At 50.4% G+C, this 14,431-nt stretch overlaps 1 protein-coding gene across 1 annotated transcript in view; it reads left to right on the top strand.

Moving 5' to 3' along the window:
• The window catches only part of B3GALT5 (beta-1,3-galactosyltransferase 5), a 92,903-nt gene extending 80,015 nt beyond the window's left edge, over window positions 1-12,888 (top strand). The window contains exon 4 of the mRNA XM_045902430.3: window positions 714-12,888. Within this exon, the coding sequence (XP_045758386.1) occupies window positions 714-1,649 (936 nt within the window). The 3' untranslated portion in view covers window positions 1,650-12,888. The remainder of the gene's footprint in view (window positions 1-713) is intronic.
• The last annotated feature ends 1,543 nt before the right edge of the window (window positions 12,889-14,431 follow it).

Genomic DNA, 14,431 nt, shown 5'->3' with positions numbered 1-14,431 from the left:
TATAGCGCAGTGAGACCCCATTCACGTAACTTTCATTACAGTTTTTTGTTATAGTTGTTCTATTTTATTATTAGTTATTGTTGTGAATCCCTTACTGTGCCCGATTTAAAAACTAAAAGTCATAGGAACGTATGTAGGGGAGAAAACAGCATATATAGGGTTTGGTACTATGCTTGGCTTCAGGCAGCTGCTGGGGATCTTGGAAGGTATTCCCACAAATAAAGGGGGATGAATGTAGTTGTGCAGATCTGAACACCGGTCTTTCTTCTTTCTGGGTGTGATAAAATGGTGCTTGGTTTGATCAGAGAAGAGTGCAGACGGTTCATGCATTTAGATCTAGAACACGTGGTTTCCAGTCTTGCAGGTTCTCTAGGTGGACTTCATTATGGAGTCAGGGATGGGCAGAGCTGGAAGGACCTAGTGGGAGATCTGGTCCCGTATTTTAGAGGGGGAATCTGAGACTCCCACGGGTGAAAGGCAGTCTGGCCTGGAGCCCTGTGCTCCGATTGCACACTGTGGAGTGAATGTTGCTATTGGGCGTCCATGCTCACCTTTGGATAACAGCTCTCCAGCTCTGTGTGCCGTGAGACCCCAGAGTCTCTGGAACACGAGCCGTGAGACGTGGGTGTCTTCCCCCATCTATGCGTCCCAGGGCAAAGCTAAACATGCTCTCCTTCTTTTGAGGTCTGACCACTGCTCTTTGTTCCTTTCAGATGGCTTACATGAAGATGCGCTTGATGTACATTTCCCTGGTGGTCCTGGGAGCCCTCTGTTTGTATTTTAGCATCTACAGCCTGACTCCTTTTAAAGACGAGCCGTTTGTTTTCAAGAAAGAAAGGGGGAACTTCCTTCAGCTTCCAGATATCAACTGCAGGCAGGATCCCCCCTTCCTCGTCCTGCTGGTGACCTCCTCCCACGAACAGATGTTTGCTCGCACGGTCATCCGGAACACGTGGGGGAAAGAAAAGAATGTGAACGGAAGACTCATAAAAACCTTCTTCCTTTTGGGAGCCACATCCAGTAAAGACCTGTCGAAAGTGGTAGTGCAGGAAAGCCAGCGGCATCGCGACATCATCCAGAAGGACTTCACGGACGCCTACTTCAACTTGACCCTGAAGACCATGATGGGTATCGAGTGGATCCACCGCTTCTGTCCTCAGGCGGCTTTTGTGATGAAAACGGACTCGGACATGTTCGTCAACATCTACTACCTGACCGAGCTGCTCCTCAAGAAAAACAGAACCACTCGGTTTTTCACCGGCTTCTTAAAACTGAACGAATTTCCGATTAGGGACAAGCACAACAAGTGGTTTGTCAGTAAATACGAATATCCGTGGGAGAGGTACCCGCCCTTTTGCTCGGGCACTGGCTACGTGTTTTCCAGCGATGTGGCAAGTCGTGTGTATGATGTGTCCGACAGCGTCCCGTTCATTAAGCTCGAAGACGTCTTTGTGGGGCTCTGCCTGGCAAAACTGAAAATCAGGCTGGAGGAACTCCACTCCGAGCAGACCTTTTTCCCAAACGGGTTGGCCTTTTCCACGTGTCGTTTTAGGAAGATCGTGGCCTGCCATTTCGTCAAGCCTCGCAACATGCTGAGCTATTGGCAGGCTCTGGAAAATTCTCTGGAAGAGGAGTGTCCAGCTGTCTGAGCAAGCCCAGGGGCCCATGCGGACACACTTGAGACAACCCATAGTTTGGAAGCTCTTCAGGGGGCATTGCTGAGGGTCCTCGTGGGGCAGGGAGGGAGTGAGGAGGGAGGAGGAAGAGGCAGGTGAGGGTGCTCTCCTCTAGCGCTGCCCGTCTAACTGAGTTTGTAAGCCTGAGTGGAACCGCTTGGTGCCCAAGCGATAACAGAGGCCATCTCTTGGGTCCCTACACGACTGCGCTAAGTGTCTGACGCACGCCTCCATTTTCCCATTTCCAGGATCAGTGTCTATATGCAGCGGTGGGTGTCAGCATCCCCATCTTACACACCAGGCAGCCGCAGCTTATGGAAACCCAGGGCCTTGTCCCAAGGCTCCCGGCCAACAAACACTGGGGCAGGGATGGAGATCCAGCACTGTGAGAACCCAGGCGCAGCCGCTGGCTTGGCCCACCCCTCCGTCCTGCCTCCCTTGGCAGGGAGTGGCGGCCAGGAGGGCTCGGAGGCAAGCCTGGTGGTGGCATCCTTCAGTCCCTTTCAGGAGTCCCTTCCACTTCAAGTCCCAGTCCTTTAGCTTTCAGTGCTGTCCCTGGGGTGAAGCAGCACGCCCCCAGCGCCCTCATTCACCGCAGTGGATCGAGCAGGGATACCGAGTCCCCGTGAGCAGCTCGGTATTCAGCTCACAGCAGAGCAGGCACATCCCCGGCCGTTGCCCCTAAGAAACGGCCATCTCTAGACAGAAAACCGTGTTCATAGATTCGGCTTGGAAACAACTGCAAAGCTGGCCTGTCGAGCGGACTTCTTGGCCACGCTGCCAGCATCCCCAAGGGCACGGCATGAGCTCCCTGAAATGAGCTTTGGTCAAGGGGGGCTGTCTTCCTGTGCCTGCTTCCCACGGCTGGCCCAGGCTCATCTTTTTGGAATTTCTCAGACGGCCAGAGAACAACTGAGTTTGTGAAGTGATTAACCTTCTGTTTCCTTCCGCCTGGAGGTTTCTAGGAGCCTGTTCTGCAGGCTGTGTGGGTGAGGCCCTGCTTGGCGGGGGTCTTCACCTGTTCAGCGGCTGTGGGATTACATGCTAAGCTGCCCTGCTCCTGGTTGTAGGAATGATTCGTACTTATTTTTTACTTTACCTGACGTGACTTTACCAGCGCTCAAAGTGAAGGCCTCCCATGGCTGGGCAACCCACAGAAGCCAGACCAAGCTCCTACCTGAGCCCAGGTGGAGGTATTTGCTGCAAAATGGCCGTGGCAACATTAACCCGAACGGCGTTTCCCCTATCTGCTGCTTCTCTGCAGACGTGAGCCCTTATCCTGGCCGCTCTGCACGTGCTGGACTGTGCTCAGGAAGCCTTCCTCCCAGGTGGGACAGTCAGGGCCTGAGCTTCCTTTTGAGCCCAGATTTTGTCGGAGCCTTGGTCCTGCAGGAGGGCGCCCGATGCGGAAGATAACGGTGGGTGGGGGGTGTTGAGGGTGAAGGAGCTCCTCCGGCAGCAGGGCTGGGTCTGTGCCTACGTGTCCACCCTGGGTGGGGCGTGTGTCCGTGTGGCCACTGGGCTCGGTGTGGCGGACCCAGGATCTGGCCTTCCCCTCAGCCTGTAGCTCAGTCCCAGGGATCACGAGCCCAGGCAGGGCTCTGTTACCTGAGCCGGGGTCTTGGGCCCGACCACGATAGAAGTGACGTGGGACCCACGAGTCAGAGGCACGGGCAGTGCTGTATTGGAGGAAGCTCCTACTTTGTCCAGCGTTCCCACGCCTGTCCCTTATGCCACTAAGGGATGGAAAGTGCCTCGTCCTGATTGGCTGCTGTTGGCAGGCGACCCAGCAGCTCATTGGTGTTCTTGGAGCTGTGGTCTTCCAGGTTGGTGGAGCCTCCTTTTGTCCCCGCCTCAACAGGACGTGGCCCCGGCTGTTGCTGGAAGTCCGGCCGGTGTGGGGTCGGACCCTGGTTCTGCTCTGTGAGAAAATCAGTTCAGGAAGAACAGCCGACCAGAAGTGCCCCAGGTCCATGACATTTGTCATTTGGGGCTTGTTCCTGTGGTCCCTGACTGTCTCATGGCCCCCGGAGAGCTTTCATGCACCTGATGCTTGCAGGGGAATGTGGATGGAGGTCTCATCTCCTGTGTCTACATCCTGCTTATCGAGGGCGTAGACGCTGCCTCTCATTGGAGGTCATGGCAATGTCCCGCTATCTGATTTAATCCTGACATGAGAGCGCGGTCCCCAGCGGGTGTGGGCTGAATCCCCAGGCGAGCATCAGCTGGATATGGGACTGTTGGAGTCTAGAGGACACGAATTTGACAAGTAAAGTAAAGAAGCATGGCCCAAATAGAAACAGCAGTAAAATGGCCACTAAGGGCGTGAGGAAAGGCAAGAACCAGGTAACACATGGCAGGTACCCCTTAACGGAGTGCCAGATGGTTTGAGCATGGGGGCCTTAAAATTATGGAGCCAGGAGGCCTTTTGGGGGATGATGTCATCCCTTCGTCCTACCTCTCCAGAAACATGAATGTGGAATCAACAAGATGGATTTGCAATAGCATATACTCGCCCTGGGTCAGCCAGTGGAGAGTCTAAGGCTAATTGGTGATCTAAAACCGCGGAAGCCAGAGTCTAATGATCTTAGATAAGCTTAAACTCCTGTCCGGTTTCAGCCACCACTGGGGACACAGTGGCTTCTGTGTGGAAGCGTTGTGCATTGTTCCCCGGCTGGTCTCATCACGGATCCGACCCAGGGGACTCTGAGCGTTCAGCCATCCTCCGGCTCCCCTGGACCTCCGTGGTGGTGATAGCTGAGTGTTAGAAGGGTTACTGATGACTATTTGAATATTTTCAGGGGACGGTGCAGCATGTCCCACAGTCTCCGCTAGTCTTATTGGTATCAAGACATTGAACTGGTGTCCCCCTTCCCATCTGACATTCTTAGGAAGACCATTCCTTCAGCTAGACCCAGGAGCCCTGGGGAGGGGGGCTGGGCACTGAGGTGGTGAGTGGTTGTGGGGCATCCACAGGGAGTGCTTGTCGTCATCCAGGTCTCCATCATCAGTGCTGCCATATACTTGTGGCCCTGTGTGACAGTCTGGGTAACTGTGACACCAAGGCCATATCTCCTAGATCATACGCCATGTTTGAGATGTGGGGGGGTATTGCTGCATATAAAGGGGGGCAGGGCTGGGGCGTGGGGTTCGCCGCACCTTTTGGTGGGCAGCTGCATAAAATGATACTAAGTATGCGGGCTCATTTGGCAGTCAGATTACAGGTGGAGGCCCGCAGAGATCACAAGAGGGGTCATGTGGTATACCAATGATGGCTGATGGATGAAAACGTGTTGTTGTAATCAGGTCAGCGGGTGTTGGGTGGATGCTGAGGACTGGGTTTGTGTGAGGTTTATTGGCTCTGTAAATGGGGTGGGCTTGGCCCCGGGACGACTCTGCAAGCTTGCCTCACAGAACATCTTTATGTGCTTCTCCATGGACTTGTTCATGACATACCCATTGGTCTGATTAAGTTTCTAGTGCGGTCTGAGACAATGTTTTTAGTAATTTGGAGCAAAGAATTTTCTTCCCCTTTCCCCACGTTTTGCTTACGCCCTATTATGATCAGGGAAGACATAAGCACCAGGACAAGAAGGGGTATGTATGGTTAGTTTTATTTTTTTTCTTCTTAGCCAGGACAAAAGAGGTGTGAAAGGACAAGAGAACAGACCCAGAGCCACCCCAGGAAATGTTAGACTAACCTGGACCGCTTACCCAGCAGGGGCAAACCAGGTGTTTTCCAGGGAGTGGTGCTGCTTTAAGCAGCAAGTGAATGGGAGACACAGATGCAAGAAAAGAAGGTGATGGGGACGATGATCCACCACATTCCTTACCTGTTTGCAGTGATGACTTTTTTTTAAAAGATTTATTTATTTGAGAGAGAGAGCAAGCAGGCAGATGAGCACGAGTGGCAGAGGGAGAGGGAGAGAGAATCCCAAGTAGACTTTGCACAGAGCACGGAACCCTATGCCAGGCTCCATCTCACGACCCTGAGATCATGACCTGAGCTAAAACCAAGAGTCGGACGCTCAACCGACTGCGCCACCCAGGCGCCCAATGACTGTCTTTTGAATTTCAGAGCTTCAGTTGGTTCAAAGTATAGGTGTGGTTGGCCGGTGGGTCCTGAAGAAGTCCGGGGCGGGGGTGGGGGGGAGGGCAAGTTTAATCTTGATGAGATGGACCCAGCTGGGTACTCCTTCCAGCCCTGTGGCGGTGGGAGCGGCCAGAAATCCCCGGTAGGGTCCTTTCCATTTGGGTTGGAGTCGGTCCCTCGGTGATCCCTCTTTCCGTGTCATAAGTGCTGCTTATTCCCCGGGCCCAACCTTTGGGAGGACAGAGGGATCCGGGTGGGGTCTGGCGGGATTTTATTGCCACATTGCTGTAGGGCCTGTTGCGTCTTGCTTCGGTTCCCCTGGCGGCGAAAGATGCCCTGCTGTCGCTCTGAAGGGACTTGGGCAGCCCCAGATCTTGGAATGATTTCTTTTAAAAGACATTTGCACACCTCAGTAGCCTTTTCTGTCCTCGAACAGAAAGCCTCTATCCAACCGGTAAAAACATTTCCAGACCCAAGAAGATACTGACAACCAGCCTTTGAAGGCATCTGAGTAAAATCAGTTCCTGAGCCCTCAGAGCCTGCCTGTTGGGCTCCAGCTGTGTTCCTGATGCCACCTTGCCTGACCACGAGGGTAAGAAGCTCTGTGACAGCAGGAACTGGGAGGCAAAGCGATGCTCTTCCCGTGACAGCCAATGTTAGTTTTGTACTGGGACCTGCAGGAACCAGGCTGGTTGGTGGCTTCACCCTTGGGTGTCCAGGGGGAATGACTGGTGGTGAACCCTGTTTCCTGGGTGTGCTGAGATGAGCACCCTACATGCATTATGTCCTTAAATGCTCAAAGTAGCTCTATGGGGGAGGGGGCGCCAGCCATGGGCCCGCTTTGCGGGTGAGGAAGCCCAGGTGGCAAGAGGGAGGGAGCAACTCGCTCAAGGTTGCCGGCACAGCTGAGAAGTTGCACATTTAGGGGACGACCCCCCTGGGTGGGCCTCCCAGGCTGCCAGCCGGCCGCCTGTCCGTGTTCAGTGGGGTGCAGGAGCTCATTGCGTCGGGGGCTCAGGCTGCACCTCTTGCATGCCCTCCATGCCCCTCCACACGCCCACCCACCAGCGTCTGAACCCCAGTTCCCAGCCTTGTGCTCTGGGACTAGGCTCCGTGGTGCCAGCCCCTCTGATTTTGCACTTGATTCCAGCTCTTCCCACCTGGTGGAGCGCAGGACTCCTGCACGGGGCAGTTCAACCCCACAAGGGAGTTCTGTGTTGTCGTCTTAAATTTCTCCTCTCCTGTTCTTTCTGAGTGCCCTCCCATCAGACGTTGCTGCCCCCTCCACCAGCTGGTTCTTATCAAGCTCTCTGAGGACTCCCGTTCTCGGTCCTTATCTTGCCCGACTGCATGACTGGTCTTGCTGGCTTCAGGCCCAGCTCCGTCCCCAGCTTCCAGGATGCTTGGTGCTCTTGGTTCTCCTCCTCCCACCTGCTGCCACTCCTTTTCGGTCGCCTTTGCTTGGGGCTCTACCTTCGGATTGTATCCAGAGGCCAACCTCTTCCCAACACCTCACGGCTGCCGCCTGCCCAAGCCCCTGTCCCCGCACCTGTGTTCCTGTTCCTGTGCCCACTGTCTCCGTTCCCACCTCTGCACCCCTTAGGTCTATTCCCAAAACAGCTTCCAGAGCGCTCTTCAAAAATATAGGCCAAAGCATCTCACTTGTCCACTCAGAGCCCCCCAGTGGCTCCCCATCTCTGAGGAAAAGCCACATCTTTAATATCGTTACCTGTTTCTGTGCCTTAACCTTGTCCCTTCATGCTGTCCCCTTCCTGCCACTCTGGCCTCCTTGCCTTCCTGGAACAGCCCAGACACACTTCACCAACTGCAGGGCCTTTGCACTGGCTGTTCCCTTTGCCAGGATTACTCTTTCCCCAGAGCGTCTCATGGCTCACTCCTTTGCCTCCTTCAAGCCTTTGGTCAGATATCACCTTCTTGGTGAGGCTTACCTTGCCCCATCCCACGGCCCCTTACCTTGTGCTATTTTTCCCATTGGACTTACCAGTTTCTAACAAAGTATATAACATCTATTTATTATAATATATTTCATTTATTTTATTTCAACCCACTTTAATGAGAGCTCTGTGCAGGCATGGATCTTTGTTTCCTTCATTGATGCACCTTAAATCTTTTTTTTTTTTTTTAATTAATTAGGCTCCCTACCTAGCATGGAGCCCAACATAGGGCTTGAGCTCATGACCCGGAGATCAAGACCTGAGCTGAGATCAAGAATCGGATGCTTAACTGACTGAGCCACCCAGGCACCCCAGACGCACCTTAAATTTTTAGCACAGCTCCTGGCACATAGTAGATGCTCAACAAATATTTGTTGCGTGGAACTGAAATGGTCTTTATGGGAGACGGTTTTAGGGGGGAATCAGAGAGCCTAGGCTGAAAGGGGGAGGCTTCTAAAACACAGCCAACAGCATGGCTCCCAGCGAATCAGTAAATGAGGAGTGAGATTTTACTGCAAACCGTGACCTGAAAATCTAGAAGGGCTTTACAGCAGTGCTTCTTGACCTCATGCCCCCTCCCGGTAGTAGAAAGCCTCAGACACTGGGAAGTGGGTGGAACCCTATAATGTACTCCTCCGCATGCCAACCTTGTCTCACCTGACACCCCCTTGACACCTCCCTTCCATCTCTTTTGATAATTATAGAAATCTGTCTCTTTTCCTCAACTGTGTCCAACTTTTATTTATTTTTATTTTTTTAAAGATTTTATTTATTTATTTGAGAGAGAATGTGCACAGGGGGGAGGGGCAGAGGGAGAGAGAATTTCCAGCAGACTCCCCACTGAGCGCATAACCTGACGTGGGGCTTGATCTCACGACCTTGAGATCATGACCTAAGCCAAAACCAAGAGTCGGACGCTTAACCAACTGAGTCACCCAGGCACCCCAACTGTGTCCAACTTTTAGTCCCAGAAGAATGAAAACAATAAACCAAATTGCCAGGAAACACATGGGATCACTAATGTGACTTTTCAGTCCTACTGTTTTTTGTATATAAATAACTACATACATAGCATCTTTGGGACACTAAAAGCCATCCTCTGGATTTGAGGTCATTTTTCAAAACCATAACTATGAAGCAGTGTTCACTCTCTTGAGCTGTGCGGGTGAATTCGGGACATTGGGGTCATACCATGGTCAGCCCAGGTATGAGGAATGTGGATGGCCCACAGGTTACTCAGAAGGGGGTCACCGGACTCCCAGACCTCATGGGGCTGTTTTGACAGGTGGTTGAGACAATGTGTGTAAACTACTCAGTAACGTGCATGTTTTTGATGATAGTATTTGGGTCGTGAATTTTGGTGCAGACTACGATGGTATATTTATAGCGATCTGTGTGCAAATCAAGAGATCTTTGGGGTAGGTCTTTAAGACTATTCTTTTCCTCCTTGAATCTTCCCTGGCACTTTTGGAAAAATTCTGGTATCTGGGGAGTTTCTCAAAATTGCAGAGCATAGTGTTCCAGACTCGGTTAATTCAGAGTGTATGAAAATCTGAACAGGTTACAAAAAATGGAGCTGGAAGGTGCCTTAGAGATTATCCATGGTTTAAGTAACAGCCTCCTTTTTACTGATGAGAAAACCAGTGAGGAGAATGGGGTGGTTTTTCTAAGTCCTTCGGTTAGCAGCATCGCCTGGTCAGAAACCAGCATCAGAAAGCTAATGTCAGTCATCCGCTCTTTTATTTATTCATCCCTTGGGGAAGATATGCTCACTGCTTTTTACAGAATGTCAGGAAGAAGGGTCAAGCCGAGGTTCTTGGCTGTGGGTTTTGCAAACAGCTTTAGCTATTTAGGGTAAATACACAATGTCAAGAAAGTGATTGGGTCAACCGTTCTCTTGGCAACTGAAAGAAAAAGCATTTGTTCAGCACCTTCTTTGTGGACAGACGTCGTGACCCATTTCCACAGAAGCTGTCCCAGTGAACCCTCACAACGTTTTGGGGTCTCCATTGTTATCAGAATTAACACCCTGGATTTGAGCTGAGGAACCTGAGTGGGGGCTCAGTGATTCAGTGGGGCTCAGACGTGGCAGAGACCTGGCCCCTTGGTCTTCAGTGCCTCGCCCTTCACCAGAGCATGGTTGGCAAGTCCTCCCACGGGGCTGAGGGTGGACAGGGCATCCTGAGTCTTCCACAGGAACCCAGGGCTGGCCCCACCCAAAGGGTCTTCCATCTTGTCCCTTTGCCTGGGCCACCACTTCTTTTCTGAGTGTTGACACATGTCTCCATCTGCTCCTTCCTGGTCCTATTTGACCTTCTGGAACTTGGCCCTTTGTCATCTGTGGTGTTCCCAAGAATCTCCTGTTTAGCTGAGTCCTCTGACCTGTCCTGTCCCAGTCCCTCAGATTTCCCCAGACAAGCATCTGGCTCCAGAACATGAACCCTCCAGACTAGTCCAACCTCTAGTTCCAGTCTCTCACTACCCAAAGTCCTGGTGAAACAAGTCATCTGTCAACACTCCAGACAGGCTGCTTCTCCCACTGTGTGTGTGTGTGTGAGTGTGTGTGTGTGATCCAAGGCTTTAAGTAGAGGCACCACGCTCCGTGGCAGCTGGTTTCCATGTGCCATCTGCCCTCCCCCGAGTGTGGGAAGGTCAGAAAACCCACGGTTTGCTTACGTGGGATGTACAGCTGCAGGTGCCCCTGGAATCCTCCTCAGTGCTGGGACGACAGCATGGAGCTTGAGAGGTCACGTGTCCTCAACACTGTACAATCGGTCACATGCCTGTTACCCAGCATGTGCCCCGTGGAGTGCTGGTGTGCTGGAAACACGGGCTGTGGGATGATCGGCAGTCACGGTGTTTAGAGACTGTCCTGGACTCCAACTTCTAGGCAGAATGTTTAGAAAGCGTGAAATACGATGAAAGAGATCGAGCAGCCTACTGACTATGGGTGTGTTTCTTACAAGCAAGAACCGGGTGCAGGGCTGTCCAGAGTCCTCTGGCCTGATGCACAGGCTGAAAGGGACAGCCCGGCCTTGGTGATGCTCGGGGCTCGCCACACTAAGGTCCTATGGCTCTGTGATAGATTAAATAATTAACAAGCCCGTTTTACTATAACAGTTGCTGACCCTTCTCATTTAAAAATAGATGAGAAGATGTTTATCTTTTCTCTGTGTCTTCCATTTGGAAATACTTGTTTTCTCATGTTTTTTTTTTTAAGAATTAATTTTTGGTACTTGTCACATTAGGACTGATGGTTTAGCTATTTCCTGGAGACCGTAAACTTCTCCAGGCTTACTCTTTGCTCTGTCGAGGTCCCTGGCATGGTGCATGGTAAGGAGGATATACCAATAATTATCTAGTGGGTTTTTCTTTAACGTTTTTTTTTTTTTTTTTAATTTATTTGAAAGAGAGAGAGAGAGAGCACAAGCAGGGGAGAGGGGCAGAGGAAGAGGGAGAAGCAGACTCCCGGCTGTGCAGGGAGCCTGATGTGGGACTCGATCCCAGGACCCTGAGATCATGATCTGAGCCGAAGGCAGACACTTGACCGACTGAACCACCCAGGCGCCCTATCTAGTGGGTTTTAAGGTGATTTCTGGAAGGACATACTCAGGCAGAGTGGTGAGCTAGAGTACAGGAATTAAGTGAACCATAAGGTCCCTTCCAACACTAATTCCTGAAGCCTCTTTTATAGATTGTTATTGCCACTTATTTTTATTTCTGTTTGGTTCTACAGAACTCAAAAATCTGTATGTGAACACTAGGGAACTTCATCAAGGGCTGAGATGTATATCAAATAAACTCTCAGTTATGTCTCTGGGATATGAAATATGGTTACATTCTCTGTTTTGAATATAGATGGAAAGATCTGTAGCTTGTGGCCACTGGGAACTTAGAAGCACGAGCTCCTCGTGATTTTCCTGCTTTTCAAGTAGTCATACCAGGGAAGAACCCCTCACTCTCAGATTGGCCCTGAAACTGAGCAGGGAAGCCACCTACCCCCAGTGTGGGGCCAAGAGCCACAAAAGGCTGGAGGAGAGGATGAGGAGAGGAAGCAGGAATGTGTCCTAGCATCTGCCAATATGAATACAGACAAACGAAACATCAGATTTTAATAAAAAAAAATTCCTTCCTTATCAGACTTGATCAACTTTAGATATAAGTAGACAACTCACTTACAGAGCCAAATGTGGTTTTGGGGATCCCATTGTTTCGTATCGTCTGTTCTACTATGTCCATTCTCTGGTTTATGAGATGAGTGCCTGTTACGTGGAGAACGGAGATGGCTGGTGTGGTATATCCATGGCCTGGCCCAGAGCTCCTGTCACACATGTGCTCCTGGGATGTCAATGCTAGGTCCGTTGTCTCAAGGGGCCAGTCCTTTCGGCCCCAGAGAGATACACCAAAGAAGTAGTGAGGCCCTTTGTTAAATTCTGCTATGGAAACTATCAGGTTGGGGGAGAATTTACTTATTTTACACATGGCCATATGTGACATCAAGGAAAATCCACCATGACTGGAAGTTACTATTGTTAACCAAGGAGACTTTGTGGTTAAATTTTGTTTTTCCTAAAAGACAAGAAATAAAAGTGAATTTATATGTTACTGAATGATATTTGAAAATGTCTCTCTGTATTTTAGGGGGATGTACTAGATTCTTATGTCATTTTTTGGGAGTAGGTATAGGTATTTATTTATGATTTAGTAACACTTATCTTTAATAAAAATTAAGTTATTAAAATAGCATCTTTCACTTAACTTGGTTAGTTCTAAGTTGTAGTTAGATGTGATAAACTTTTTTTTGTATTGATGTTTCCTATATTTTGTGTTTGGGAAAGTGTTTTTAAAATTTGACTTTGATTTTGGAAAAATGTGCTGAACAATTTGACATGCTTATCTTTGTAAGAGTTGGGGATTTCTTGCTTCCCTGGATTTAGGAAGCAAAGGAATGGGGCTCTGACTCTTGGAAGGTCTTTAGGGGGACAGTGTCTGGGTGGGTGGTGAGGAGTGAGGTATCCTGCGAGAACCATAAGCCCAGGGCAGGAGGAGGCGGGCATCCTTTTAAATTTTCTTCCTCTCCTGTACATTTATATTTTTTGAAAGCCGTCATTTAAGTTTAAAAAATCAGGCCTGATGAATTAAGACCTTTAGAATCTTCATGGTAATTTATCTCTGAGGTATAGATTGGGTCCTTGGTCTTTCAAAGTGTCATTTAATGGATATAAAATGAAACAGATGCATTTTTCTTTGACTTCCACGTGCATTTGCCACAATTCTTGTGCTACTGCAGACCTGAAATCATTGTCTACCCCTGCTCCTTGCAGCCTATCTCAGACACACAGCAGAATTTGGAGGGGCCAAGGAGGGGGTGCAAGGCTGTGGGTCAGGAGCCTGGGAGGCCTGGTAGTGGGCAGAGAAGGGAATGTCTTCAAAGGATGCATGACTTGCTCTTCCCAGTCCTCCAGCCAGGCTGCCCTCCCGCCAGTGACAACATGGGGTGTCCGTGGTCCCCTCAAAGGCCTGCCCTGCCTCACCTGTTATGTCTGCTTTCCCTCACAGACCCCACTCATCACTCCACCTCCCATCTGCAGCTCCAGTTGCTCCCTCCCTTCTAGAGTATTCCCACAGCACACAAACATGCTCTCACTTCCCACTCAAGAACAACCTTCTAGACCTCCTTCTTTTTCCAGTACTGTTCCCTTTCTCTCTTTTTCCTTAAGAGGAAAATCTCTCCAAAGAGCAACCTTCTGGCTGACCAGTACCCACCCCCAGCTCCCATTTCCCCTCTCCTCTGTGCGGCACTGAAAGAGTTGTGGGGGAGGCACCACTGTTCTCCTGGCTAACCCCTGCAGCTCCCTCCCCTGGCTTCCAGGACCCTACGGTCTGCAGCATTCCCTCTCAGCTCACCTCCTGGTCCCTCTTTCCTGTCTCCTTCCCTGGGTCAATCTCCTCTTCTCAACCTAGCCAGCCATCATTTGGAGTGCTCCAGGGCTGAGACCTCGGGCTTCTTCCCAACCTCTCCACTGACGCTTGCTCTTAAGTCGAATCACCTGTTTCCGGGTGTACTGGTCTGCTGGGCTGCCAGAACAAAAGTATCAGACTGGGGGGTTTAAACAAGAGAAACTCATTTCTCACAGTGCTGGAGGCTGGAAGTCCAAGATCAAGATGCCAGCAGATTCGGTTCCTGGCGAGGCGTGCTTTCTGGTTATGTTTTTATATGGTAGGGAGAGGGCTCATTTCTCTGGTGTCTCTTCATTTAAGGGCATTGATCCTCTCATGAGGGCTCCTCTTTCGTGACCTCATATATACTTGATTACTCCCCCACCCCCAAAGGGCCTACCTCCTGATACCATCGCACTGGGGATTAGGGCTTCAGCGTAAGGATTTGGAGCAGGGTGAGAAGGCGGTGGGGTGGTGGGTGGGGACAGACACAGACATTCCACCCACAGCCAAGTCATACAGCTAGAAACTGACCCTGGAGTTCTAACTCTGACTCCACTGCCTGAAGCCTGGAATTTAATCAGAGCTGAAGTTACACATTTTAAAGGAGTTTTCCAACACTTTACTGAGTGACAATTACTACACATTCACTTACCACATTTTTGTTGAATGTTTATTGTGTGCCAGAGTTCCTGCCCTCATGGTGCTTATTTTCTCTTAAAGAAGATGGTAGGTAGACAGACTTTAATAGTACAGTGTGGTAAGGT

This window comes from Mirounga angustirostris, unplaced genomic scaffold, assembly GCF_029215605.1.
Source record: "Mirounga angustirostris isolate CCGP_5_RB_7025 unplaced genomic scaffold, mMirAng1.0.hap1 SCAF_1, whole genome shotgun sequence".
NCBI lineage: Eukaryota > Metazoa > Chordata > Mammalia > Carnivora > Phocidae > Mirounga > Mirounga angustirostris.
Note: the sequence above shows the minus strand (reverse complement) of the source record. Positions and strands in the feature narration are given on the sequence as shown.